We start from the raw sequence: 27,762 nt of genomic DNA, 5'->3' as shown, positions 1-27,762 counted from the left end.
TTAGAGAAGACGAACTACATTTTGAGGGGTTGTGGTTTTTTTGCTCCTCTGCTTTCAGAGCTCTTGCAAGGGAAGCAACATCCAGCTCCTCTGCATTCAGATGCTGGTCACATAAATGACTGCAGGAGATCGATTCTTCTCAGGCCCTAGTTCCATTGGCACTTCTGTATATTTGCCCCTGGAAGGGTTCTCAGGAGTTGGTTTATGAGTCTCTATCAATTTATTCTTTCCGTCCATGGTGCAAAAGCTAAAACCCATGAACAGAGCTGCTGTCACCATGAAGAAGCAGGAAGCATAGAAGACGTAACTAAAATGGCCTGTAAGGTCCACAAGAAGACCTGTAACACAAGAAGGTAAAAGCTCAGTCAACATGTCAATGATGGTTAACATTTTACTATAATCCCTAGCTTCTTCAAAGTGCACTGCAAACTAACATATTAATGACCTCATTCAATAGAGAGTACAAATGCCTCTTTGGAGAAACTCCTTCCCCTATTCACTGAAATTTGCACTGCAAACTTGTTATTTTAATGTATTACATACCAGTTTAACTATTATTGGTTTCTACCAAATGATCTCAGGAATTATATTCGAAAGTACAAAAAATTCTTAATCAGAGATCCCTAGCTTTCACAGAACTAGTTTCCATGGACCTACTGTTCCCAGGGAGAAGGAATGACTTGTCAACTACTTGAAACTGAAAGGTTTATATATGCCCAAACTGATAAATTTATATGTGCTGCAGTTCTAAGCATCAAACAGATTCAGAATGTGGAAATCCAGTCGTCTAGATGGGCAGGCGGATTAAGATCACATGGGACAACTGTCTGCACAGGCTATGAGGTTCCGGTTTAGCATACATTGTGCAGAGTGGTAGCCTTTTTGCGTTTATCATAGCAGGACTGCTGCAGGAGAAACAGAATTGTTAAAACAGAATTAAGTTATGGATCCCATGACTACGAAACACAGTGATCAGCACTAGTTTATTTGGGTAAAAAAAGGATGGCAAATTAAGGAATACAGACAGACCTTTCAATGGCTACTAGCCATCGCTGATTAAATGAGGCCGGGGCCAGCCCTAGGGTGCTCAGCGCCCTAGGGTGCTCGGCGCCCTAGTCAGGCCTGCTGCTCACCACCTCCCTGCCACCCTCCTCTGCAGTGTGCCCCACGGCACCACTCCCCGCTGCCCATACGGAGGGGAGATCAGAAGGGAGGGAGAAGGAAGTCAGCTGTTGCATACCAGCCTGCTGGCTTCACTTCACCTCCAGACGAAGCAAAGCCAAGTGACCATTGCGCAACCAGGACATTTGCCTAAGGCACCTGGGGGTGGGGAAACACCCAATTCAGCGCCCTCCTAGCCCGGTGCCCTAATTTGCCTAGTGGAAGGGCGGCTCTGAATGAGGCAGCTGCAAGGGACTTGCTGCAGTGTATGCTTGTAGTATTAAAGACCATGAAAAAAATGCTGCTTTATAAAGGGCTAACTACACACTGGCAGATATCCAGCCATCTGTGGCCTCCAGAGAGCGGGACTTTTCTGCTTCTCATTCCTGCTGCGACCCACTGCCCAAAATTTGTTTCTCAGGGTCAGGAACCGCAGAGGGGGCAAACAGGAGGGTCTGTGTCCAGAGTCGGAAAACAGCAGAAATCTCTATCCTCTCTTCCACAAACAGAAATGTTGCTCTATAGGAAGAACTTGCGTAAGTTAGATACACGCTAATATGTATAACTGTGCATGTTCAAGCCCTGGAACTTGTCTTTTTTTTACAAAGAAAAGCAGCGACTGAGATCAAACAACCTATTGTGGAAAGGGGCCTAATTCTTTTTATGCCTTCCATTCCCCTGCTTCATAGGGCTGTATTGTACAGTAGTTTCTTTTGCCCTGACCTGGATTGCCCAGGCTTGCCCAATCTTGGAAGTTCAGCAGCATCAGCCTTGGCCAGTATTAGATAGGAGATGACCAAGAAATACCAGGGCTGCTACACAAAGGCAGGCGATGTCTTTTCCCTTGAAAACCCTCAATGGGGTCACCATAAGTTGGCTGCAACTTCATGGCAAAAAACAAAACAAAACGCAACCCAGTTTATTTTGCATAATTCTGCCAAAAGAAGAACTGCCTTGTAAGACACTAATATTTAGAAAGGGTAGAGGAAGCATAGGTGGAGATAAGTAGAGCTGGGATACGGGAGGCACTAGGGTAAAGAGAAAGGAAAAGGCCAAAACCCTACTTCCAATGGGAAAGTTGACGGATGGACTGGCTGCTGAGATTATTTGCAAACCGAAGCTCTTACTGTGCTAGGTTTTGCCAAGTCCAACCCCAGAAATATCTGGGGACTTTGGGGGTGGAGCCAGGAGACACTGGGGTGGAGCTAGGGGGGAGGGGGGGAAACGGCGCTGGGGAGCGTGGCCAGCCGCCCCGTCTCGGAGCGGGCGACGCCACTGCGCAGCTGCCACCTCTTCTCTGCTCGCCGTGGCTGCTCCTCCGAGATGGGCTCAGCCTGAGCCCATCTCGGAGGAGCAGCCACGGTGAGCGGAGAAGAGGTGGCAGCGGCGCGGCGGCCTCGCCCGCTCCACCTCTGGGGTGGAATCGGAGGGGGGGTGGAGGCGGGCCGGGGGCGTGGCGAGCCGCGAGTCCTAGAAGGGCCCGGATTCGTGGCTCGCCATGCTCCTGGCCTGCCTCCGCCCTCCCCTGGTTTTGCCTGCGCTGCTACCGCCTCTTGGCTGCTCCTCCGAGATGGGCTCAGCCTGGGCCCATCTCAGAGGAGCAGCTGCGGTGGGCGGGGAGGGGGCGGCAGCGGCGCGGCGGCCTCGCCCGCTCCGGGATGAGGCGGCTCACCATGCTCCCCGGCGCCGTTTCCCCCCTTCCCCCGCTTCCGTTTTTTGGGGAGCGGGGGAAGAGGGTGGAAATCCTGGGGTCCCCCGCCAGGGCAGGAGGGTTGGGAAGCCTATACTGTGCAACGTTAAGTTACTCCAGCCTAGTCTGGAGTAACTCTGTTTAGGATTGCACCACAAGTCCCTTGTTACCCATGTGTACTGCCTGCATCTCAACTGATGAAGGGGAAAGCAAACTTTGGGACATTTTTTGGCTGCAGTAACTTGCCTGCAGGGAATTCTGTAAAACACCTGTAAATCGGGATAAAATCTCACCTGCAAGAGGGGGCCCAATGAGAATGGTGATACTCTCTAGGATGGTGAAAAGGCCCAAGGCGCTGGAGAACCTGTCCATTTCTACCACATCCATTAACACCTGGAAGATAAGTGCACCAAGGACACTCATGGAGATGCCGTAGACCACACAGTAGAGGACGAAAGCACTGTACTCAGCTGAGATAGCACAGATGAGGTTGCTCAGGCCATTGAGCGCCATGGCCACACTGAAGAGGTAGATCCGCCGGCCGGTGAAGATCTTGAGGCCTGAGAGCAGGCCTGCCATGGGACGCATGAAGATGTTAATGAATCCAATGATGGAGATGAGAAGGGCTGCCTTGCGCTCCTCCACTCCGTTCAAGACAGCGTAGGGCACCAGATAGATCATTGGCAGCACAAAACCCATCACCATCCAGGCTACTCCAATGGTGTAGATACGGTAGCCTTTGTTCTTGCAGAAGACATCAAAAGCAAGGTACTTCTGCAGCGTCTGGATGCAAATATCACACCTTGACCGATGCAGGTGCACCTTGTGACTCAGGGTGTTTCCATTGGATAAATGTATATCTTCAGCTAAATGCCCAGGACCAGAATTCAATGATGGGGCAGGCAGTTTGACTGGTACTGGTCTCATCATAGCCCCACAAACGCAGCAGTGCAACATCACTCCCCCAAACACAAAGAAACTGTTTCTCCAGCCCATCTCGTCAAGCAAGTACTGGGAGAGCAGCGGCCACAGCGTGAAGCCGATGGAGGCGCCAGTGGAAGCCAGAGCGTTAGCCAGGGCTCGACGGCGTATAAAATAATAGCCAAGCACCGTGACTCCTGCCTGGAAACTAAAACATGCCCCTAGCCCTTTAAAGAGAGAAAAAGAGAGACTTGAAAGAATATGAACTTAATAATACTTTTTATTTATAATATCCTGCCCTCCCCGCCGAAGCAGGCTCAGGGCGGCTCACAACATATGCAGAAGATCGTTTGGAAGAACTTGCAATGCAGAAGATCGTTTAGAAACTAAGACGCCTTTCTGACTTAGCACTGGTATTCTATCATCCCACTTTACCCATTCAGAATAAACCTATTTGCTTCTCCTCACTTACAGTTGCCTGGATCTGCTACTATATTTGCAATTAGTACAAAGGCAGTAAATCCAAAAGTTGGTGTTGTATCCAAGTAAGTTCTGTACCATCAACTGGCTGTGGAGTTTTATTGTTAATTCCATGGTCATTTTAGTTGCTGTTGCTCTAACTCCAAATCAGGGTTGTCAAATGACCAGCCTGTGGGCCAGAACTGGCCTGCCCAGGGCTTTAATCAGGCCTGTGGGGCTCTTTTCTCCCCACTCCTCCCCCTTCTGTCCTCACCCTTTGAAGTTCCCAGCTCCTTCTGGCTTGACTTTGCCCGCTTCATTAGGAAGCAAAGCTGCAAAGAAAATCCCACATTTTCCTTGCAACTTTGTCTGTGCTGCAATGTGTTTCAATGGGGTGGAGATTAGTTTTACTTTTCCACATTCCTATAGCCATCTGAAGCTCCTGCTTCCTGGAGTTGTGTCCTTGCAAATAAAAGGTTGATGCTTTGAGCCAGCTTGTCTCTACTGAGAACTTCTACTAGCGGACCTGAGAACTGGTGCCTAGTGAGTACTCTAACTTGAGAACTAGGCTTCCCAAATCCCCCGCTTTGCCTGGTGACCCCCGATTTGATGCCTTCTTCTCCCGCTAGCCAAAACTCTGGAAAGCGGGGGGGAATGGCGGCCCTTCCCACCCAGCCCCGATCTCAGCAACTTTTCCTTGCCCTGCCCTTCCCACCCAGCCCCGATCGCAGCAGCCTTTCTTCAGTTTTCCCAGGCTGCTTCCGGTCCCAATCAGCTGGCTGGCGGGAGAGGGGGGGAGAGAGGGAGCCCTGCCCGCAAAGGACCATGTGCCTTTGCACCTCCAGAGGCTTGACTTGAAAGGCTTCCATTTAGGATGGTGTGTCTGTGTGTGTTTCTGTGAAGAAGCTGGCAGCAAATGGTGAGTTGAGAGGCTGATCCGCTGCTTCAGACTGGCCAGAAAGGGGGGGGGGGAGAGGGAAACGTCTTCATTATTTCCTATGTGATCGATTCTCATAGGGTATAATGGGGAATTGTTCTGGAGGTTTTGGGGGCTCTGGGGGAGCTGTTTTTTGAGGTAGAGGCACCAAATTTTCAATATAGTATCTAGTGCCTCTTCCCAAAGTACCCCCCAAGTTTCAAAACGATTGGACCAGGGGGTCCAATTCTATGAGCCCCCCAAAAAGGTGCCCCTATCCTTCATTATTTCCTATGGAAGGAAGACATTTTAAAAGGTGTGCTGACCCTTTAAATGTGATGGCCAGAGCTCCCTTTGGAGTTCAATTATGCTTGTCACACCCTTGTTCTGGCTCCGCCCCCAGTGTCTCCTGGCTCCACCCCCAAAGTCTCCTGGCTCCACCCCCAAAGTCCCCAGATATTTCTTGAATTGGACTTGGCAAGCCTATTGAGAACCCACAGCCAAAGGGAGATATTACACTGGAGAGCCATTGCCAATCTAAGTAGACCCCCAGGGGGAGGGGGAGAAGATTGCAATGCCATTTCATTGTTTTCCCAGGCTCAGGCCACTTTATATTTCTTCGTTTCTGCTGTGACCTTTGGGCTTTTTCTTAATGTTTTATTTTAAAAATTGCCTTGCCAAATCCCACTATTCCCCCCATCTTTCAAAATATTGAAAGAGTTTTAAGCATGTTTGTATTCTGAGTTTTTTTAAAAATATATTTAATTGTGTTTGTGTCCTTTATAACTCCACTACGTCACATTACATTTTATGACACACGTGATCTGGCCCCACAAAGTCTCATTTGTGTCAAATTCATCCCTCCTAACAAATGAGTTTGACACCCCTGCAAAGAGTTAATATGTCTATTCACTTTGATCTAAGATTGTGAATGTTATATTTAACGTTACCACCTCTTACTGGTTTTAACAGCAAAACAAAAAGCACTATGATAACCTAAAAACTCAGAAGTTAATTGTGGCATAAGCTTCCATGGACCAGCAGTTGCATGAAATATAGGGCTGCCAAGTCCAATTCAAGAAATATCTGGGGGCTTTGGGGGTGGAGCCAGGAGACTTTGGGGGTGGAGCCAGGAGACATTGGGGGTGGAGCCAGGAGACATTGGGGTGGAGCCAAGATCAAGGCTGTGATAAGCAAAATTGAACTCCAAAGGGAGTGCTGGCCATCACATTTAAAGCGACGACACACCTTTTCAATCCCTTCCTTCCATAGGAAATAATGAAGGATAGGGGCACCTTCTTTTGGGGTTCATAGAATTGGACCCACTGGTCCAATCTTTTTGAAACTTGAGGGGTATTTTAGGGAGAGGCACTAGATGCTATACTGAAAATTTGGTGCCTCTACCCCCCCAAAACAGCCCCCCAGAGCCCCAGATACCCGCAGATCAATTCTCCATGATTTTCTATGGGACTAAATCTCCATAGGGAATAACAGAGTTCCCAGCAGACATTTCCCTCCTCTCCCCCCGCTTTCTGACGACCCTGAAGCGGGGGGGGGGGGGGGGGCTCCAAACCGGGGGATCCCCTGCCCCCACCTGGGGATTGGCAACCTTAATGAAATGTTACCCTCAGTTGGCAGATGCAGAGAGAGAGAGGCATAGGCAAAATATTGTGAGATCAAGAAGCAACGGAATGCAAGAGGTAAGCCTTTGGCTTTGTAACAAAAAGCTCAAATGTATACAAAATAAACACAGTCAGCTTCCCAATCACTGCTATCTTTTTGGAACCTGCTTTCTTGTACTGATACAAAATAAATATGCAATTGAACTCTATATGATACTTCTGTTAATTGTTGATTCTGTTGATTGTTTGATTAGTATTATGCAGCAGAACAGTTCATTCTGTGATTATATTACCCTTTTCAAAAATTAGGAAATGTCAGATTTCAAAAATAATCTTGTAAACCTCTATCATGTCACCCCTCAGTTGATGTTTCTCCAAGCTAAAGAGCCTCAAAGCGTTTTAACCTTTCTTCATAGAGAAAGTGTTCCAACCCTTTAATCATTCTAGTTGCCCTTTTCTGGACTTTTTCCAATGCTATATCTTTTTTGAGGTGCAGTAACCAGAACTGCACACAGTACTCCAAATGAGACCGCATCATCGATTTATACAGGGGCATTATGATACTGGCTGATTTGTTTTCAATTCGCTTCCTAATAATTCCCAGCATGGTGTTGGCCTTTTTTTTTTATTGCAGTTGCACACTGTCTCAACATTTTCAGTGAGTTATTTACCATGACCCCAAGATCTTGCTCTTGGTCAATCTCTGCCAGTTCATACCCCATCAACTTGTATTTATAGTTAGGATTTTTGGCCTCAATGTGCATTACTTTGCACTTGGTCACATTGAACCTCGACAGATCCCTTTGGAGTGCTTCACAATCCTCTCTGGTTCTCACCATCCTGAACAATTTAGTGTCATCCACAAACTTAGCCACTTCACTGCTTACTCCCAAATCATTAATGAACAAGTTAAAAAGCATTGGACCTAGTACTGAGCCCTGCGGTACCCCACTGCTTACCACCTTCCACTGCGAAAATTGCCTATTTATACTCTCTGTTTCCTATTAATTAGCCAGTTTTTGATCCACAAGAGGACTTGTCCTTTTACCCCATGACTCTCGAGCTTACTACGAAGCCTTTGATGAGGAACTTTATCAAAAGCTTTCCGGAAGTCAAGGTAAACAACATCTATCTTTGTCTATATGTTTGTTCACCCCCTCAAAGAACTCTAACAGGTTAGTGAGACAAGATCTTCCCTTACAGAACCCATGCTGAGTTTTCCTCAATAACTTTTGTTAATCAATATGCCCACTAATTTTCTTTAATAATGGTTTCCATCAACTTTCCTGGTCTTGAAGTCAGACTGACTGGCCTGTAATTTCCCGGAACTCCTCTGGAACCCTTTTAAAAGATGGGGGTGACATTTGCTACCTTCCAGTCCTCAGGAATGGAGGCAGATCTCAATGAAAGATTACATATTTTTGTCAGGAGATCCACAAGTTCACCTTTGAATTTTTTCAGAACTCTTGGATGTATGCCATCTGGGCCTGGTGATTTATCAGTTTTTAAATTGTCTATCAGTCATAGGACCTCCTCTCTTGTCACCTCAATCCGACTCAGGTCTTTCAACACTCCTCCCAAAATCAGCGGTTCTGGAGTGGACAAACACTTCTCATCTTCCACAGCTTCTCAACCATTTCCCTATTGTCCTTCAGTAATCTTTTTACCCCTTGGTTATCCAAAGGCCCCACTGCCTCCCAGGCTAGTTTCCTGCTTCTAATGTATTTAAAGAAATTTTTATTGTTGGTCTTTATGTTTTTTGCAGTATGCTCCTCATAGTCCCTTTTTGCCAGCCTAATCACAGACTTGCATGTTATTTGCCACAGCCTGTGTTCCCTTTAATTAACCTCACTTGGGCTAGCTTTCCACTGCTTAAAGGAATCTTTCTTACCTTTTACAGCTTCCATTACGTTGTTAGCCATGCAGGCTTTTTTATACCTATTTGTGCCTTTCCTGACTTGTGGTATATATTTTATCTGAGTTTCTAGGACTGTAGTTTTAAATAGCCTTCAAGCTTCCCCAAGGGTTTTGACTGTATTTACCTTTCCTTTCAGTTTTCTCTTCACATGCCTCCTCATCTCAGATAATTTACCCCTTTTAAAGTTAAAAGTGGTTGTGTTGGTCTTTTGGGGCAACTCCCTATTTATACAAATGAAAGATTACATAGAAGCCTGTGGGGTGGAGCAACAGTGACTGTGGAATTGGTCAGAAAGAACAGGCAGCCTTTGGAGGCAGTTCCAGCAGCTTTGACCTTCCTTCGTCTGGCTCCTTTGAAAGCAATCGAACAGCCATAGTAATTATGTTCAGAGTGATAACTTCTCTAATCCCCCTTTCAGTCAAACCATGTGGACAGAACATAAGAACATAAGAGAAGCCATGTTAGATCAGGCCAATGGCCCATCCAGTCCAACATTCTGTGTCACACAGCGGCCAAATACACACACACACACACACACACACTGTGGCTAATAGCCACTGATGGACCTCTGCTCCATATTTCTATCTAACCCCCTCTTGAAGGTGGCCATGCTTGTGCCACCTGATTATTTAAAATCAGGCTGCCACCTGATTATTTAAAAAGCCTGGTCTCTTCTTGTTAAAACTACCTATGCCAGGGGTGTCAAACGTCCACTCTACGGGCCAAAACTGGCCCACCGAGGCCCTCAATCCAGCCCGTGGAGAGAACACGCCCCCCCATACTCCCTTCCAGGGAGGGGACCAGGTGCAGACCGTAATGCTGCTCTGCTGGAAAGTAAGAACAGGAAGGCCCCAAAGCCCAGAAAGCAACTGCCCAGTTACGGTTTACCTTACTCTCTGGGCAGCGGTGAGAACAACTTTTTGCTTTGCTTCCTCTCCCCACCCACCTGTTCCCTGCGCCCCATGAGTCTCCGTTTGTGTGAAGCTATGCTTACCTGTGTTGATAGCTTTGGTATAATTTTTAAGAACAATCATAAAGCAACCTCAATAAATGTTCTTCAAACTGCTTTTTCTGGTGAGATTTTATTGCAGTTTAGATGTGAATATATCCAAGACTAGGGCTCGAAACATTGCTGAGACTCTCAACCCCCTCTACCCAGAAATCTCTGTTTCTCCCCTTCTGAAAACTGGTGCCCCTGTGTAACACAAACCAGTATTATTATTATTACTATTATTATTATTATTATTATTATTATTATTATTATTATTATTATTATTATTATTATTACGGCTGAATAAGATTAGCCTGGTCTTAAATTGGCTTGCCTAAGGTTATTTAAAGAAGTCAGGGCTTCAGCAAGGTATAAACGAGGATCACCATTCATACTCATTTACACCAGCTCTTGCTACTTGCCACTTGGATTTACACCCTACAGGGAAGAAACTGCTCAGTTGTTCAAAGTGCATACACTCTTTGCATATATAGGTGTGTGTGTGTATACACACACACACACACACACAGAAAGAAAGAGAGAGAGGAAGGAAAGGAAGTAAGGAAGGAATTGTATATCTATAGGCAGTTGGGAACACTGCAAAAAGATGGTCATAAGTACAAAGCCAACATTTCTACTCATGTAAGGCTCCCTGCTGACATTCATCTGTATGTCTGGGCAGCCAGGGTTGGGACCACATGAACTGTGAAGCTGCCTTATATACAGTCAGACCACTGGTCTATCAGAATAAGTACTGCCTACTTGGACTGGGAGCAGCTCTTCAAAGCGTCAGGCTTTCAGATCAAAGCAGGAGTCAAGTTGCACCTTGCAACCAATTTTTATTTAGAACGTCAGCTTTCGTGTGCTCTTAAGCACATTTCATCAGGCGAGGAATCCAGCACAGTGAGCAAAGCCATACATAGCTGGTAGGCAGTGGCCCAGAAGGCAACATGGTACAGATTTAAGAACCAATGACGGTGAAGTAAATTTATCTGGTAGGCGTTTAGAATGGAAAATGGTACAACGACAGAATAGTAAAATTAACAAATTGAGCAAACCTTTGATCTGAGCAGCATGATCACTTTCAGATCGCTTACTACCTCATCCTTTTAGCTGGAACTGCTGGGGAACGAATGCGGGACCTTGTGCGTCTGAATCGAATGATCCGCCACTGTGCCACAGCCCTCCTGATGGGTTGTGGCCAAAGGCAAAATCCCACTCCTCTCAACGTGCCTGCAGTGTACAACTGAACAAGGTGCGTGTGGGATGCAATGACTGAGACTTGCATACCTGCCCTTGCATTTTGCTGGAGAGCCAGTTTGGTGTAGTGGTTAAGTGTGTGGACTCTTATCTGGGAGAACCGGGTTTGATTCCCCACTCCTCCACTTGCACCTGCCGGAATGGCCTTGGGTCAGCCATTGGCTCTGGCAGAGGCTGTCCGTGAAAGGGCAGCTGCTGGGAGAGCCCTCTCAGCCCCACCCACCTCACAGGGTGTCTGTTGTGGGGGAGGAAGGGAAAGGAGATTGTGAGCCGCTCTGAGACTCTGTCCTTGAAAGGGCAGCTGCTGGGAGAGCCCTCTCCAGCCGCACCCACCTCACAGGGGGTCTGTTGTGGGGGAGGAAGGGAAAGGAGATTGTGAGCCGCTCTGAGACTCTTCGGAGTGGAGGGCGGGATATAAATCCAATATCTTCTTCTATACTCACCAGTGATAAATCCAGCTGTTACATAAAGCTGGCTAATGGATTGGGAGAATGAGCCGGCGACCATGCCCACTCCACTGAGGAGGCCTCCAAGCATGACAGTGGTCCTGCAGCCAAATCGCTCCACCAGAATGCTGCAGAGGGGCCCTAAAAAGCAATTATTCCAAGCGTCAGAGCTGAGAACATATGGCTATTCAATGCAATACCATGAACAAATCGTTGGGTTTGGAAAGATAAGAAGTCAGTATATTTGCCACCTACTTAGGGCTGCCAAGCTCTCACTGGGGCTGGGGGATCCCCCCAGTTTGGGGCCCCCCACCCGCTGGCATGGAGCAGGGCACCGGGGGACCCCCACCCCCAAAGAGCCCCGTCGTCGCGCTGTGCACAGTGATGTAACCCGGAAGTGATATCGTCACGCCAGGGATGCTGTAGGATTTGTGGTAAAACTCTATGTTACCATACAGTAACACAGACTTGACCAAAGTTGAAAAAGATAATTTTGCAATCAAAAGATTTAGGGCAAATAAATTATTGCTTCTTCGATAGGATACAGAAACAGAACAAGTTAAAGCTTTTTTTGTGTAAGGAAGTTTTACAGTGAATCCTAGAGCGTTTCCGGTGCGACGTGCCCTGTGTGATGACGTCGCTTCCGGGTCATGTCATCGCGCTGCGAGAGAGAGAGCAACATCCCCCGCCACAGCAGCAGAGGGACTTGGCAACCCTAAACCTACTCTAGGGAGGAGCTAGAAAGTAGTCTGAATAAATAAAATACGTTTGGCAAGGGTGTAAAACCAAGGTGACTTTGCTAATTAGACAGAAGAACATTCAGCTCTGCAGCTGTCCTAAAGTACTAGAAAGATCATAAGAAGCACTCAGGGTTGCCAACCTCCAGGTGGAGTCTGGAGATTCCCCCAGCATTACAACTGATCTCCAGACAACAGAGATCCATTCCCATTGAGAAAGTAGCTGCTTTGGAGGGAGGTTCTATGATGGTGCTGAGGCCCCTTCCTTTCTTGACCCCTCTCTTCCCAAACTCCACCTTCAAATATCCAGAATTTTCCCAACAAAGAGTTGGCAACCCTAGTAATATTAATAGCCTTGGGGTAAATCATTATTAAAGCAGCATAAAATACCAGGTAGGGTTGCCAAGTCCAATTCAAGAAATATCTGGGGACTTTGGGGGTGGAGCCAGGAGACTTTGGGGGTGGAGCCAAGATCAAGGCTGTGACAAGCATAATTGAACTCCAAAGGGAGTTCTGGCCATCACATTTAAAGGGACAGCACACCTTTTCAATGCCCTCCTTTCATAGGAAATAATGAAGGATAGGGGCACCTTCTTTTGGGGCTCATAGAATTGGACCCCCTAGTCCAATCTTTTTGAAACTTGGGGGGTATTTTGGGAAGAGGCACTAGATGCTATACTGAAAATTTGGTGCCTCTACCCCCAAAAACAGGCCCCCCTCAGAGCCCTAGATTCCCGTGGATCGATTCTCCATGATTTTCTATGGGAATAAATCTCCATAGGGAATAACAGAGTTCCCAGCAGACATTTCCCTCCCCTCCCCCCGCTTTCTGACGGCCCTGAAGCGGGGGGAGGGTCTCCAAACCAGGGGATCCCCTGCCCCCACCTGGGGATTGGCAACCCTAATAGTCCACCTTTCTCACATGGGCTCAAGGCGGTTTACGTATAGCAAGTCAGTACATCCAACAAAATGGGATATTCAATAACGAATGTATTAGGATATTAGAAGACTGGAACCTCCAGAAAGAACAGGACACATTAAGCAGTATAGAAACGACATAATACAATCCTACTTATAATACACTATGTGCAGCAGTGATAGGGTTGCCAATCCCCAGGTAGGGGGCAGGGGATCATAGCCTAACTCTGTATTCCATTGCAGAGTTAATAAATCATAATACTTAGAAATTTGGAGGGAATTTTCCCAATAACCGTCTCATTGTTATTTATATATTCAAGAAAAGGGTTCCATTTTTCAATAAACCAATCACCAGCTTTGACATTATCCTGTAGCAGAATATTGATGGTTAACTTGTCTTGAATTAATATATCCCAAACTTTGTTACACCAGGATTTAAAATTAGGCCCATTGGGTTTTTTCCAACAACTTGCAATAACAATTTTCCCTGCTAGTAGTAACAAAGATATTAGCTCCTTTTCAGGTCCGTCCAATCAGAATTTGGCCATATGTTAAGTAAGACTGAATCAGGAGTGAACGGAATTGTAATTCCTGTTATCTCTGCTATTATCCTTAATATTTTTTCCCAGAAGCTTTTGATCAGCGTACACTCCCACCAGCAGTGAATGAATGAACCTGTTTGATCACATCCTTTCCAGCAAAATGGATTATCTTTCACTTTTCCTTTGAAGAGCCCGTATGGAGTCATATACCACCTTGCAAAGATTTTATAGTTTTGTAGCCGAAAATAATATTTGGAATTAAATAAAGGTGATATCCATAATTGTTCCCATTGGTCTATATTTATTATGATCTGACAATCTTTCTGCCATGCAATTTGTTGAGATGATTTACTTGCCCACGCTGCTTGATTCAAAAGGGCATATATAATGGAAATTACTCCTTTTCCGAGTTACTTTTGACGGGAAACCAGTGTACAGTGCATTACAGCGGTCTAGTCTTCATGTGGAATGGGTTCAGGTGGCCAGGACAGGTGTATCACAACACAGGGGCCATTTTACGGGCTAGGCTGAGTTGGAAGAAAGCTTTTTTTTTTGCAGCTGTTCTATTTCATCCAACAAGGTGGCATATTTGTACATACGAGGTTCCGTGTCTTATCTCAGTTTCAAGGCTTCAGGTTTCTGCAGAATACACAAACTCAGGGCTTGGTTGTACACTGCCTATGTCCTAGAGCAGGCGTTTGCAGCTTATGGTTCTAGAGCAAAACAAAGCTCAGCACAGAACCTAATATGTCTATTTTAAAAAAGAAAATCACCCTGGCCTGGATAGTCCAGGCAAACCTGATCTCATCAGATCTTGGAAGCCAAGCAGGCCCAACCCTGACAAGTACTTGGATGAGAGACCTCCAAACAGGGCCGGCATGTGGGAGTAGGTGTGGGAGAAGGTGAGGTAGGTGGCCACCTAGGCGCCTCGTCCCTGCTCACACCAACCCTGATACTCCACATTGCTCGGAGTGAAGAAAGAAGGATGCAGCCCCTGCCTAGTTCCCTCTGAAGTGGGAGAGGGCTGGGCAAGGGGCGGGCTGAGTGTTGTTTCTTTGCTCTGAGTAATTGGAGCAAAGGAAGAAGGATGCAGCCCCTGACCAGCCCTCTCCTGCTACAAAGAAAGGTGACTGGGCAGCAGCCACCCGTGTCCTTCTTCCTTCACTCCAATCGCTTGGAGCAAAAGAAGAAGGATGTGGCTGCTGTCCAGCCAGCTCCCTCTCAAGAGGGAGAGGACCGGGCAAGGGGCGGGCTGAGTGAGAACATGGCCCCCTGCCCAGCTTCCTCTGAGGGGCTGAGCAGGGAGCAGGCCGAGCATTCTTTCTTGGCTCTTGGTGATCAGAGTTGAGAAAGAACACTTGCGCAAAGCACGCTGTTGCAACGATGTCGCTTTTGGGTGATGTCATCATGCCGCACGTGCTCTGCACTCATGATTAGAGTCCCAGGGGCTACAAGGTTCTGCCTGGGACGGCAGAACCCCTAGTGCCAGGGCTGACTCCAAGGAATACCAGGGCTGGGACTCAGGGGCAGGAATGTCCAAGCTACCTCTCTGCATGTCCAAGCCTCAATAGGGGTTGCCAGAATTCAACCATGACTTCCGGGCACATACGCATGCACATACACACACAAAAATACTCACAAAAAATAAAAATAAAATCAAAAGTTTAAGCTAAAGTATAGTGGCAGGGTAGAGGGGTAAAAGAATAACTAGGGTGTGACGGGAATGGCAAATATTTTTATGGGAATGGAACTAAAGAGCCTCTCAGAGATGTCTTACAGCAGGGATGTCAAATGTCCAGGATGCACCTGGCCTGCAGAGGGCTCAAATCCATCCCCCAAGCAACGATCTTCTCCTGCTTCCTTTCCGGGGCTGCAGCTGCAGGTGCACCATACCTGGGTTTTTCCCCCAGCTCCTGCAGCGGCTCTTCACTTCCTGCTTCCTGCCTCTTGCCTCCCCCCCCCCCCCTCCGTCATGCACACACAGAGCTCTGTGGCTGCTTTGCATGGGAGAGCTACAAAGACAAGCCTGCCTCTGCCCCGCTCCCCCCCCTCTCGCACCCACCCACCCTTCTGCTCGCTTCTCTGGGGCTGCTTCTCTTTTGGGGATGAAGGAGGAAGAAAAAGAGAGAGGGAACAGAGATTTCCATGGTAGATTTTAGACCAACAACGTTTTATCCCAGGTATAAGCTTGGGTGTGCAAGCATACTTCTTTGGAAGGAGGGAAGCAGGGCGGGTGGGTGGAAAGATGGATTCTTCTGACAAGATTGAGCTTTATTATCAATTGCAGTTCGGCAGTCTCTCTCTCTCTCTCTCTCTCAAATCTCCCTTTGAAATTCCTTGGTAAGAGCACCGCTGCTCATAGGTCAGCAACTGAATGTTGTGGTTTCTAATGTCAGACTTATGTCCAAGGCTTTCTTTGTAGCAGGGACTCCTTTGCATATTAGGCCACACCCCACTGATGTAGCCAATCCTCCCAGAGCTTACAGCAGGCCCTGTACTAAGAGCCCTGCAAGTTCTTGGAGGATTGGCTACAGCAGGGGTGTGTTGCCTAATATGCAAAGGAGTTCCTGCTACAAAAAAAGGCCCTGCTATGTCCATTTATTCTTTGTATCCTCCTGGATGGAATCCTCCTGGACAGAATTGAGACCTAGGTTTCCTGTCTGAGTACCAATGCTGGTATCTCTACGCCTACTACTACTCTGCGTATCACACCTAATCCAACCAAGCCTGCTATTGTCATTCACCTTCTATTGCCATTCGATATCTGAAATCACCTTTATAAAGTTTATATCTCCAGCACATTTTATGGCATTGCATGGCCTGGCCAACCAAGTGCCGTTTATGTCAGATCTGGCCCTCGTAACAAATGAGTTCTGACACCTCGGCTTTATTGAAAGGGAAATTATAGAGGGAAATAGCTGAACACAAGCACAAACAGGTGAACTCAAGGTGATGACTGGCCCCATTGTTCATAGAGACTTATGCCAGAGTACTGTAACAATTAAGAAGAATACTCCTGTATGCATTACTTTTTGCACGATCCCATGCATGCCACTCCTAATAAAGGACTTGCAAGAACTAGTGTTTGGACTGAGGACACTTTATGGATTATAAATTGCCCCACAGCAATTATCGCTACTATCGCACTGTATAGTTTCAGTTATGCTAACGGCATTTCTTATACTGGCTTCCTGATCTCATTCTTTGTATTTCGACATCGTTTGGTTCTTTAATTGTAAAAGGATGAATAGCCCCATTCTAGAGATTTCAGCTTTTGATTTCAAATTTTAAAGTAATGGTCTGGCACCCACATGGGCCTGGCCCTAAGTCAGTTCAAGGCAAAGCGTATGGACTCAATAGCAAAGTATTTCTGTTTCTCCTGAAGTTGGCAGTTACAATGGGCTGCCCTTATGCTTGGATACCATATAGATACAGGGTGAAGGTACTGCTACCAAATCACCAGGCCACTCTGTCTCCACCAGACCTTCCGCTCTCCAGAATCTATAAAGGTGACTATGGAGAAAGCACAGATGTGCACACTGCAGCATTTGATGTCACTAGGTAAAAAATAATGTGTCCAGGTTGAGTTCAACAACTAGGTTCTGCACACTATATAAAAGTAAAGGTAGTCAGTCCCCTGTGCAAGCACCAGTCGTTTCCAACTCTGAGGTGACGTCACATCATGGTTTTCAGAGCAGACATTTTACGGGGTGGTTTGCCATTGCCCTCCCCAGTCATCTACACTTTACCCCCAGCAAGCTGGGTACTCATTTTACCAACCTCAGAAGGATGGAAGGCTGAGTCAGCCTTATGCCAGCTACCTGAACCCAGCTTCTGCAGGGATCGAACTCAGGTTGTGAGCAGAGCTTGGACTGCAGTACTGCAGCTTACCACTTTGCACCACAGGGTGAAGGTACCTGTCTCCAACAGACCTTCAGCTGTCCAGAATCTATAAAGGTGACTATGGAGAAAGCACAGGTGTGCACTCTGCAGTGTTTGATGCAGCTACGTATAAATTAATGTGCCCGGGTTGAGCTCAACAACTAGGTTCTGTACACTATATACAAAAAGAAAATGTGGCTGATGTCTTGTACTAAAAAATTCCATTAAAAAAACCCTAGCATCTAATTCAAAATTCTGACTTGAAACTTGACTGAAAAAAATGATTTTTTTATTTATAATATTTTGCACTGTGCCCAAGTTCAATTGTGTACCTTGGTTTTTGTTTGTTTTTTAATGCCACTTGTTGCCTATTTTCTCTCTTTTTGGATGGGTCTCTCACCGTATTAAACTAAACTTGACTTGAAACTTGACTTTTAAACAGAACAAAATCCTGGCAAAAGCTAAAAACCAAGTGAACCCAAAGGTTTTAAAATATGTTCCCCCCCCTCCCCCAGACCACTTAACCTTTACACTGCTCTGATGTACAACTGATCTTTGCAATGTGAACGGCAGACCAGAGGGACAGAGCAAATCAACATGTCAAAAATCTTCAAGGGGTTTGAACTTCTGAGTTACAAAGTACTTTGTGACCCCTCTTGTCTTCCTGCTGTGGTAGAAAAGTCAGGGCAAGAGGCGGAGACATAGCCTTTGGCTGAAAAGACCTTAGGATTGTCAGTCCTTATTTCTGACAGAGTTCCTGAGCCTTAATATAGCAGCTTGTCATGTAGCTGTTCAATACATAGAATCCTTATCAGAAAAAAAAATGGCAGCCCTTTCAAGCCCCAAGAGAGATCTGAGTCTTAATGCTAGTCAATGAGAAGACTGGAACAGTGATGGTGGAAAGTGCCATGAAGTTGCAATTGACTTAGAGCAATCCCCTGGGGTTTTCAAGTAAGAGTCTAACAAAGATAAGATTGAAATAGACAGGTCGTTATCTGGATTCCTCATAAGGAGGCTTTTAAGAACATAAGAGAAGCCATGTTGGATCAGGCCAATGGCCCATCCAGTCCAACACTCTGTGTCTCACACAGTGGCCAAAAAATTATATATGTATACACACTGTGGCTAATAGCCACTGATGGACCTCTGCTCCATATTTTTATCTAACCCCCTCTTGAAGCTGTCTATGCTTGTAGCCGCCACCTCCTGTGGCAGTGAATTCCACATGTTAATCACCCTTTGGGTGAAGAAGTACTTCCTTTTATCTGTTTTAACCTGACTGCTCAGCAATTTCATCGAATGCCCACGAGTTCTTGCATTGTGAGAAAGGGAGAAAAGTACTTCTTTCTCTTTTTTTAATTCTAATTTTAATAAATTATTTAGGCGTTAAGAACAGAAGCTTGGTATGAGAAGGCAGGGCATGATGTCTAAGGCATCTTTTCTTTCACTCCTGAAGAGTAAAAACAGAGTAAATCACAGACAGAACAAAAGCACTCTCCTATGGGATCTGTACTCAACACAATATCTCATTTAAACTGGGCCTCCCATGCAAAGCAGCTACCCTTTCCCTTCAGAAGTATCTCATTTAAACTAGACCTTTAATTCCACCTCAGGGGCAAAGAGAACCATGCCTTTTCCCTTCCTTTTCAAGATTTTTCTCTGTGCTTTATGTTTCTACTGGATTTAGCCAGGTTCGTCTACTTTCTACCAAACATCTACGGTTTCTTCCTAATACACCAGGCTGTCAGCTGTGTCATGAGGCTTACAGTTTAGTAATACCAACCTGTTATTTCCCACATGGCCTTGGAATGACCCTGAATTTGCTCATGTTTCCTCAGCACTGGTGTGTGTGTGAATGGAAAGATCAGCACACGGTGATGATTAGCCCCTTTCCCCTAGTCTCACGTTGTTTATAGAGTGAACACAAACACACACATAAAAGATTTTTTAAAATCAGCAAATACAAGGAGAGCTGGGTGTCATGGAGATGGACGGATTTTCTTTTCCTTTCCTCTCCGCTCAGACGTAGCTTGGAGCCAAAGTTTTAAAGCACCAGGACAAAGCATAGCCAACGGAGAGCAAGTTTGGTGTAGTGGTTAAGTGTGCAGACTCTTATCTGGGAGAACCGGGTTTGATTCCCCACTCCTCCACTTGCATCTGCTGGAATGGCCTTGGGTCAGCCACAGCTCTGGCAGAGGTTGTCCTTGAAAGGGCAGCTGCTGTGAGAGCCCTCTCCAGCCCCACCCACCTCACAGGGTGTCTGTTGTGGGGGAGGAAGATAAAGGAGATTGTGAGCCGCTCTGAGACTCTTTGGAGTGGAGGGCGGGATATAAATCCAATATCTTCTTCTTCTTCTTCAAATGTTAGTGGGTAGAAGGCAACACGTTAACTCAAGCTTCTCTACACGGATATTCAAATTAGAATTGCAAAGGTATTTTTCTGGTTTGTGTCTCCTGTGCTATTAACTGAGGACATGAGAAAACTCAGTAGGTGAAGCCTTTCCCTTTACTGCTTCTGTGTGCTGGGTTAAGCTTCACCTTCTGAATTTACATTTGTTACATAGCTGTTAGGGGCACAGGAGGAGGAAATAACCTGAAGAAACGTAACAGCAGAGTCCTTCACACCCAGGTATAGTGAGAGGCAGTGTGGTCTAATAGACAAGCACTGGGCTCAACTTGGAGACTGGAGATCTGGTTGAAGTTTCTCCTAAGTTTTAAATTCATTGGAGGGCCGACAAGTATATTCAAGGTGCATCCGCCCTTTTGCAAAGTGCATGTAATAATACTTGCTCCTGACTTTGGTATAAAGATAAAAGGCGGAATGATCCGAAAGCATTTAACTAAAGTAATGTTCACACATAAACAAAAGTACTGGCTTTTGTGGACTAGCATTTACCTACTTGGAAATGGTCCATGGAAGGTCATGCTGAAATAAAATTTAGTTAGTCTTTATGCTGCTTTAGGACTAGGGTTGCCAAGTCCAATTCAAGAAATATCTGGGGACTTTGGGGGTGGAGCCAGGAGACACTGGGGGCGGAGCCAGGAGCAAGAGTGTGTCAAGCATAATTGAACTCCAAGGGAGTTCTGGCCATCACATTTAAAGGGACAGCACACCTTTTAGAATGCCTTCCTTCCATAGAAAATAATGAAGGATAGGGGCACCTTCTTTTAGGGCTCATAGAATTGGACCCCCTGGTCCAATCTTTTTGAAACTTGGGAGGTATTTTGGGGAGAGGCACTAGATGCTATATTGAAAATTTGGTGCCTCTACCTCAAAAAACAGCCCCTCCAGAGCCCCTGACACCCGCAGATCAATTCCCCATCATTCTCTAAGGGAATCGTTCCTGGAGGTGCATAATAGCTATGGGGGTGGAGCTTCCCCCGCCGGCCAGCTGGCTGGGGGAGGGGGAAAGCCTGTAAAACCAGGGGATCCCCCGCTGGGACCTGGGGATTGGGAAGCCTATTTAGGACTCCTGTTTATTCTACTGAAATAGCCTAACCCAGCTACCCCTCTGGAATTAATTCAGACATAGTAAACTAACAGCCTTCTGTTTCATGCAAAACATTATAAAGTCCAGCTTCTAGGTAACCATTTTCCTCTGGAAAATGACTGGAGGGTAGGTTGTCATTTTTTTCTATCAGTGCTCCTGTGCTTTTAACCACTTGTGATGCTAATGGCACGGAAGTGTTGGACTGGATGGGCCATTGGCCTGATCCAACATGGCTTCTCTTATGTTCTTACGTTCTTAGAAGCATTTTTAAAAAGACTGCATGACTGGGGAGGGTCAAATACTATGTTTTTCCCACTGCTAAGCTCAACATTATCCTATTATAAGATTAATTGTTGTGACTTGGCTTAAATCTCCTTTCCTTCTTATCGTTAGTTTATATAACCTAGTACTGCAGTCTATGAAAGAACACGTTATAAGGAGAACAGGCTGACTTTACCTTCAGTGCAGTTACCAGAGATCAGCAGCACAAGCAGCTCTGATCCACTATGGCTGTATGGCCTAAAATGGCAAATCCTTCCAGGCTTTTATTAGATAAGGTCCATCTAAGAACACCAGGAGAAATTGATGTTAGGCTTCCATTTCTCAGTTATATCATTTCATTGACCGCTTATAATCCTCTCATGTAGAAAAGCTTTGATTTACTTTGTCCCTGGCTAAAGAAAGGGACATTCCACACATGACTTCACAAAGCATTAGAAATTTGAGAATGACCAGGCAAACCTAGCAACTGCCTCGGGAGAAAAAAGATTTGTTGTTGCCAGGATACCACAAGAATCCTCTAAGACAGGTGTGTGATTGTGAGACAGTACAGTGCATGAACTAATGTAAATAATGTCTTCAATTTGGGGGAAAGCACCTAAGTGCTTAAATAACAAGATTTCTGGCTAAACAGGAGAGCTTTTTTTATAGGCCAAACTGATCAGGCAGAGTCTGCAGGCTGCATATTGAAGAAGAAGAAGAAGAAGAAGAAGAAGAAGAAGAAGAAGAAGAAGAAGAAGAAGAAGAAGAAGAAGAAGAAGAAGAAGAAGAAGATATTATTATTATTATTATTATTATTATTATTATTATTATTATTATTATTGGATTTATATCCTGCCCTCCACTCCGAAGAGTCTCAGAGCGGCTCACAATCTCCTTTCCCTTCCTCCCCCACAAAAGACACCCTGTGAGGTAGAAGAAGATATTGGATTTATATCCTGCCCTCCACTCCGAAGAGTCTCAGAGTGGCTCACAATCTCCTTTCCCTTCCTCCCCCACAACAGACACCCTGTGAGGTAGAAGAAGATATTAGATTTATATCCCGCCCTCCACTCCGAAGAGTCTCAGAGCGGCTCACAATCTCCTTTCCCTTCCTCCCCCACAACAGGCACCCTGTGAGATGGGTGGGGCTGGAGAGGGCTCTCACAGCAGCTGCCCTTTCAAGGACAACCTCTGCCAGAGCTGTGGCTGACCCAAGGCCATGCCAGCAGGTGCAAGTGGAGGAGTGGGGAATCAAACCTGGTTCTCCCAGATAAGAGTCCGCACACTTAACCACTACACCAAACTGGCTCTCCAACACCAAACTGGCTCTCCAGTTTGCAAGCTTCTCATCTTTCATAACCCTCTCTTCTTTTGTGGGGAACTTTCCTGGGACCATAACAATGTGCTTTTTGAAGTACCAGTTGGGTTGCATATGGATATAGATGCCTTATGTGGGCATACTACCCTGGACAATACTTTTGCCAAGGTTTTTGTAGAAAAAGCCCAGCAGGAATTCATTTGCATATTAGGCCACACACCCTGACACCAAGCCAGCTGGAATTACATTCTTATGTGTTTGTGCTCAAAAAAAGTCCTCTTTTTGCCACTCGTACCCCTGTCTGGTAAGGGGAGAGAATGCACACTTGCCCATCTTCCCATTCAGCATGCCAACCCCCCCCCCCCCCACTCAGCAGCTGTACAGTCAGCTGCATGGTTTGTACATGTGGATGTTTGACTCAGATAATGACCCTGGATACAGTGCAGCAATCTGGGGAACCAGTGGCCAATCTCGGCCTCTGTCAGTCAGCCTAACCCAGTATTACCTACAACAGCAGTCATTCAGAGTCTTCCCAGCCCTGTTATCTGAGATCATTTTGACTAGACCACAGGTCACCCAGCAAACTTTCATAGCAGAATAAGGATTAAAACCTAGGCCTCCCAGATCTTGGCCCAACATTTTAACCACTACACCATGCTGGATGGGATGAGGGGGAAACGGCTACATTGGAGGGGGGCAGTGTCTTCACACCCGTCACCTTTGCTGGATCTGAAATGGTATAAAAGGGGATTCTGTTCCTGCTCCAGGATTTTCCTTACCCTGTGCTCCCTTTTGAGATACCTAAATGAACCAGTGGAGTACACTGAGAGCCATGGGGGGGTATTCATTTGAGATGTCACAGATTTCTGGTAAGGCTCTTATATCTTTAAGAGTTTCACAGCATTTTGTTATTTGTTTCTGGTTATTTATTTATTTATTTATGATTTCTATGATGCACTCAGTTGAAATAACAGGTGTGTAGTCTAAATGCTATCAGCTCAACAGGTACCAGAAATATTTATGCCGTTTGAGATTTTTGCCTTCTCATTTTTTCCTATACTTTTTTCAATGTTTTACTAGTTTCATCCAGCCAGTGATCTCTATCAATCCTCAGGTCATTTGCACAGCATACCTCAATGTACCCAGGAGAACTCTTAGTTGGTTGTAAATCAATTATTTGTCATCATTTGAGATACACAGCCTGATGTTGACTCGCCTCCTGACTCACGTTACTGCCAGGATTATTAATTCTGTTGCGTGATCACTCAGTGGTGAACCTATAGTGAATCCTCATCCCATTGTGCTCGAAGATACTACTTTTCTCAAAATACTGAGCTCAAGAATAACCAGTTCTTCAGGTTTCCAGCAGAAGGCATCTGTGCCAAGTGCTAAGTGCCAAAAGGCCCAAGCAGTTACAAGATCATGGCCTCCATGCTGAAGGTGTGCCCAAACTTTAAATACTCTTTTAAAAAGTGGCTAAACATACCAAAAATTGATTTTTTTCACTGTTGTTATTGAAGCTGAACATGGGAAAGAGGTGAACATCAGCAGCAAATTTACAGCCAAGCATATGTATAATTAGAAAAGTAAAGATAGGAAGAAGAGTTCACCACACAGCAAAAAGCCCCTCACAACAGCCCCTTTTGGGAGGTACATCTGTGTGCACCCTTCATGAAAGCAGCAGTTCCCACATGTATGGTCAGTAGTAACCAAGGAACCTTTTCAGTTGGTCACCACCAAGTCGCTGTCTGCAGTGGCTGAAGTGAAGTGAACCAACTGGGAGACCAAAACAAGACCAATGCCCCTGGTTGTCCTCTGTAGCTGAATATTAATTTTAGAATTTTGCTAATGGTCACCCACTCACTTTCTCCAGCACATGGATATTGGTCTCTTGTGGTAAGGAAGATAGCCCTGAAATCTTGCTTATCGTTTTAGTTGTTTCTTTTCAGATTGTCTAGGATTTCTATACAAAACAAACCGATAAATACTCACCGCCCGCATGCAGCACAGCTGTCATGATGGAGGGGAACCACGACGTCTCGCTATTGCTAGCTTGGAAATCATGTTGCAGATCTTTGAAGAAGACCCCGATGCAGGAAGGAAAGCCCAGTGTAAGGCCTTGAACCAGCACAGTGGCTACTAAGACCATCCAGGCCCATCCTTTATCCTGAACTGTGAAAGTCCTAGGGGCTGCTGCTTCTTCTTGGGCCATTGTCCCTAGGATCTTTTTCTTCAGCAAACCTAGTTCAAGGAAAGCAAATGAAAAGTGAGCAGCAGATGGTTCAATGAAAAGAAATAGGTGCAAAATAGCCAGTGCTCCCAAGCAGAACTTTCTGTGCTTTTCTAAAGCACCTCTTAGTCATTTGTACAGGCCCTGATATCACCAGCTGGCATGGGAGAGAGAGCTACCTTCCTCTTTTATTTCCCAAGCCTATGAAGGTCTCTTGATGTAATAGCAGACACGCCTCTATTGAGGTAGGAGCCAGCATTACTCACCACAGTTTCCTTACTAGTTTCCCCTTTCACCTGTTTTCACATTGCTGCCTTTATCTAATGTTATAAAACTCTTGGGTCAAGAGAAGGCAGTGCATGCAAAAGGCTGAGGACAGATAAAAGCATACATACAGCTGAGTTGTAATAAGCATCTCACACATCCTCTGTCCCCTTTACTCTACTTGCTTCAGCACAGAATTAAAGGTGCTAGATGGGGACCTTCACATTTCACAAATAGGCTTCCCAATTCCCAGTTCCCAGCGGGGGATCCCCCCGTTTTACAGGCTTCCCCCCTCCCCCAGCCAGCTGGCCAGCAGGGGAAGCTGCACCCCCACAGCCATTATGCACCTCCAAGAACGATTCCCATAGGGAATGATGGGGAATTGATCTGCGGGTGTCAGGGGCTCTGGGGGGGCTGTTTTTTGAGGTAGAGGTGCCAAATTTTCTGTATAGCATCTAGTGTCTCTCCCCAAAATACCTCCCAAGTTTCAAAAGGATTGGACCAGGGGGTCCAATTTTATGAGCCCCAAAAGAAGGTGCCCCTATCCTTCATTATTTTCTATGGAAGGAAGGCATTCCAAAAGGTGTGCTGTCCCTTTAAATGTGATGGCCAGAACTCCCTATGCTTGTCACACCCTTGCTCCTGGCTCCACCCCTGAAGTCCCCAGATATTTCTTGAATTGGACTTGGCAACCCTATTCACAAACCTGTCTATAAAGAAATGCTTCATGCCATCACTCCATTAAAGGTTGTTTTCAGTTGTGACATTTGCATTAAAAAACATTTTCCATGTCTCCAATTCAAATGCAGTATTAAATGCACTAGGACAGGGTTTCCCAAATTTTTCTTTCCCATGGCCGTTATTTTTACGCTTCTCCTTCGTGGTCCACTGAAATTCAGGGGTGGAGCCAGGAGACTTTGGGGGTGGAGCTGGGAGAAAGGAATTATGTCATTTCCTGTGGTGTCAAACAAGAAAATTTGGAGGATATATGGAGGAAATTTAATCCTGAAGTGCAGGATTATACCTTTTTTTCAGCAAGACATAAAACTTTTTCCAGAATTGACATGTTGTGGGGTACTAAAGACAGGCCTTATAACAAAGAAAACAGAGATTTTACCTAAAATTGGGGCTGACCATAACCCAATAATGTGGATTACAAAATTGTCTAAGAAGTTGAGAAGATGGAGATTGAAAGAAGATTTATTACAGAATAAAGAAATAGTGACATCTCTAGAAAATGAAACTAAAACTTTCTTCCAAATAAACGATAAAAAGGATGCAGAATTTCAGACGGTCTGCGATGCTTATAAAGCAGTAATGAGAGGAATATTGATTACATTGAATAACAAAGATAAGAGGGCAAAAGAAAAACAGATGTTGGACATTCAAAATGAAATAAAGAAAAAAGAAGGAGAACAGAAAAAGGCCAGGGAAAAAAGAAAATTATAAGGGAGATTACAATATTACAAACGCAAATGAGACATTTGTTAAATAAAGAACTGGAATGGAATCTGAAAAGACTGCAGCAGAAATCTTTCGAAGGAGTAAACAAACCCGGAAAATATTTGGCCTGGCAACTGAAGAAAAAGAGAGAAAGTAAAGTTATTAATAAAACTGTGGTGGATGGAAGAGAGGTGGTAGATCAAGAAGGAATAAAAAGAGAATTCTTTAAGTATTATGTCAAGTTATTTAAAGGTGTTAAAATAAGGAAGGAAAAAATGGATGAGTACTTACGAAAGATAAAAAAGCACCCTTAGCAGAAAATATGTGTAAAGTTTTGAACGATCCAATTGAAAAAATAAAAATTAAAAAGCAGCAATTAATGCAGTGAAAAATGGAAAAGCACCTGGGCCAGATGGATATACAACTAAATTTTTTAAAACCCTCAAAGAGGAGTTAATCCCGAAACTTCAGAAATTGATGAATATGATAAGAACAAAAGGGAAAATACCAAATACGTGGAAGGAAGCTGTTATTTCGCTGATTCCAAAGGAAGATAGAGATGTCACAAACGTAAAAAATTATAGACCAATTTCATTATTAAATAATGACTATAAAATATATACAAGAATCTTGGCAGAACGGTTTAAACAATATTTGATAAATTTTATAAAAGAAGATCAAGCAGGGTTTCTTCCCAAAAGGCAAATAAGAGACAATATCAGAACTGTTGTCAATACTGTAGAATATTATGAAAGACATCCAGAAAAGGAAGTAGCATTATTCTTTGCAGACGCAGAGAAAGCATTTGACAATTTAAATTGGGATTTTATGTTTGCAGTAATGGAGAAAATGGAGCTGGGAGAAAGCTTTATAAGAATGATAAAAGCAATATATACTGAACAGTGTACAAGGCTATGTATAAATGCTGATCTTACAGAAGACATGATAATTAGTAAAGGTACAAGTCAAGGTTGTCCACTTTCCCCACTGTTGTTTATAATGACTCTTGAAATATTACTGATGCAAATTCAAGAAGATAAAGAAATAGAAGGATTAAAAGTAAAAGGATTTACTTACAAATACAGAGCATTTGCAGATGATATAATGTTTATAAATGAAAACCCCATACAAGTCACACATTTGTTGTTAGCCAAAATACAAGAATATGGGGAGTTGGCAGGACTTTGTATTAATAAAGAAAAATCAAAACTTCTATGTAAAAATATGCAAATAAATAAGTAACAAGAATTGCAGAGACTAACGAGCTGTGAAGTTACCTCCAAGGTAAAATAT

At 45.0% G+C, this 27,762-nt stretch overlaps 1 protein-coding gene across 1 annotated transcript; it reads right to left on the bottom strand.

Moving 5' to 3' along the window:
- SLC16A5 (solute carrier family 16 member 5) lies at positions 1 to 24,813 on the bottom strand. The gene is made up of 4 exons (XM_060253126.1): positions 24,525 to 24,813; positions 11,382 to 11,525; positions 3,145 to 3,999; positions 1 to 338 (listed from the first exon to the last, which is right to left on the bottom strand). The coding sequence occupies exons 1-4, from the start codon at positions 24,742 to 24,744 to the stop codon at positions 97 to 99; spliced, it is 1,461 nt and encodes a 486-aa protein (XP_060109109.1). The 5' UTR covers positions 24,745 to 24,813; the 3' UTR covers positions 1 to 96.
- Positions 24,814 to 27,762: the final 2,949 nt, after the last annotated feature.

The sequence above is a fragment of the Heteronotia binoei genome, chromosome 13, assembly GCF_032191835.1.
Source record: "Heteronotia binoei isolate CCM8104 ecotype False Entrance Well chromosome 13, APGP_CSIRO_Hbin_v1, whole genome shotgun sequence".
NCBI lineage: Eukaryota > Metazoa > Chordata > Lepidosauria > Squamata > Gekkonidae > Heteronotia > Heteronotia binoei.
Note: the sequence above shows the minus strand (reverse complement) of the source record. Positions and strands in the feature narration are given on the sequence as shown.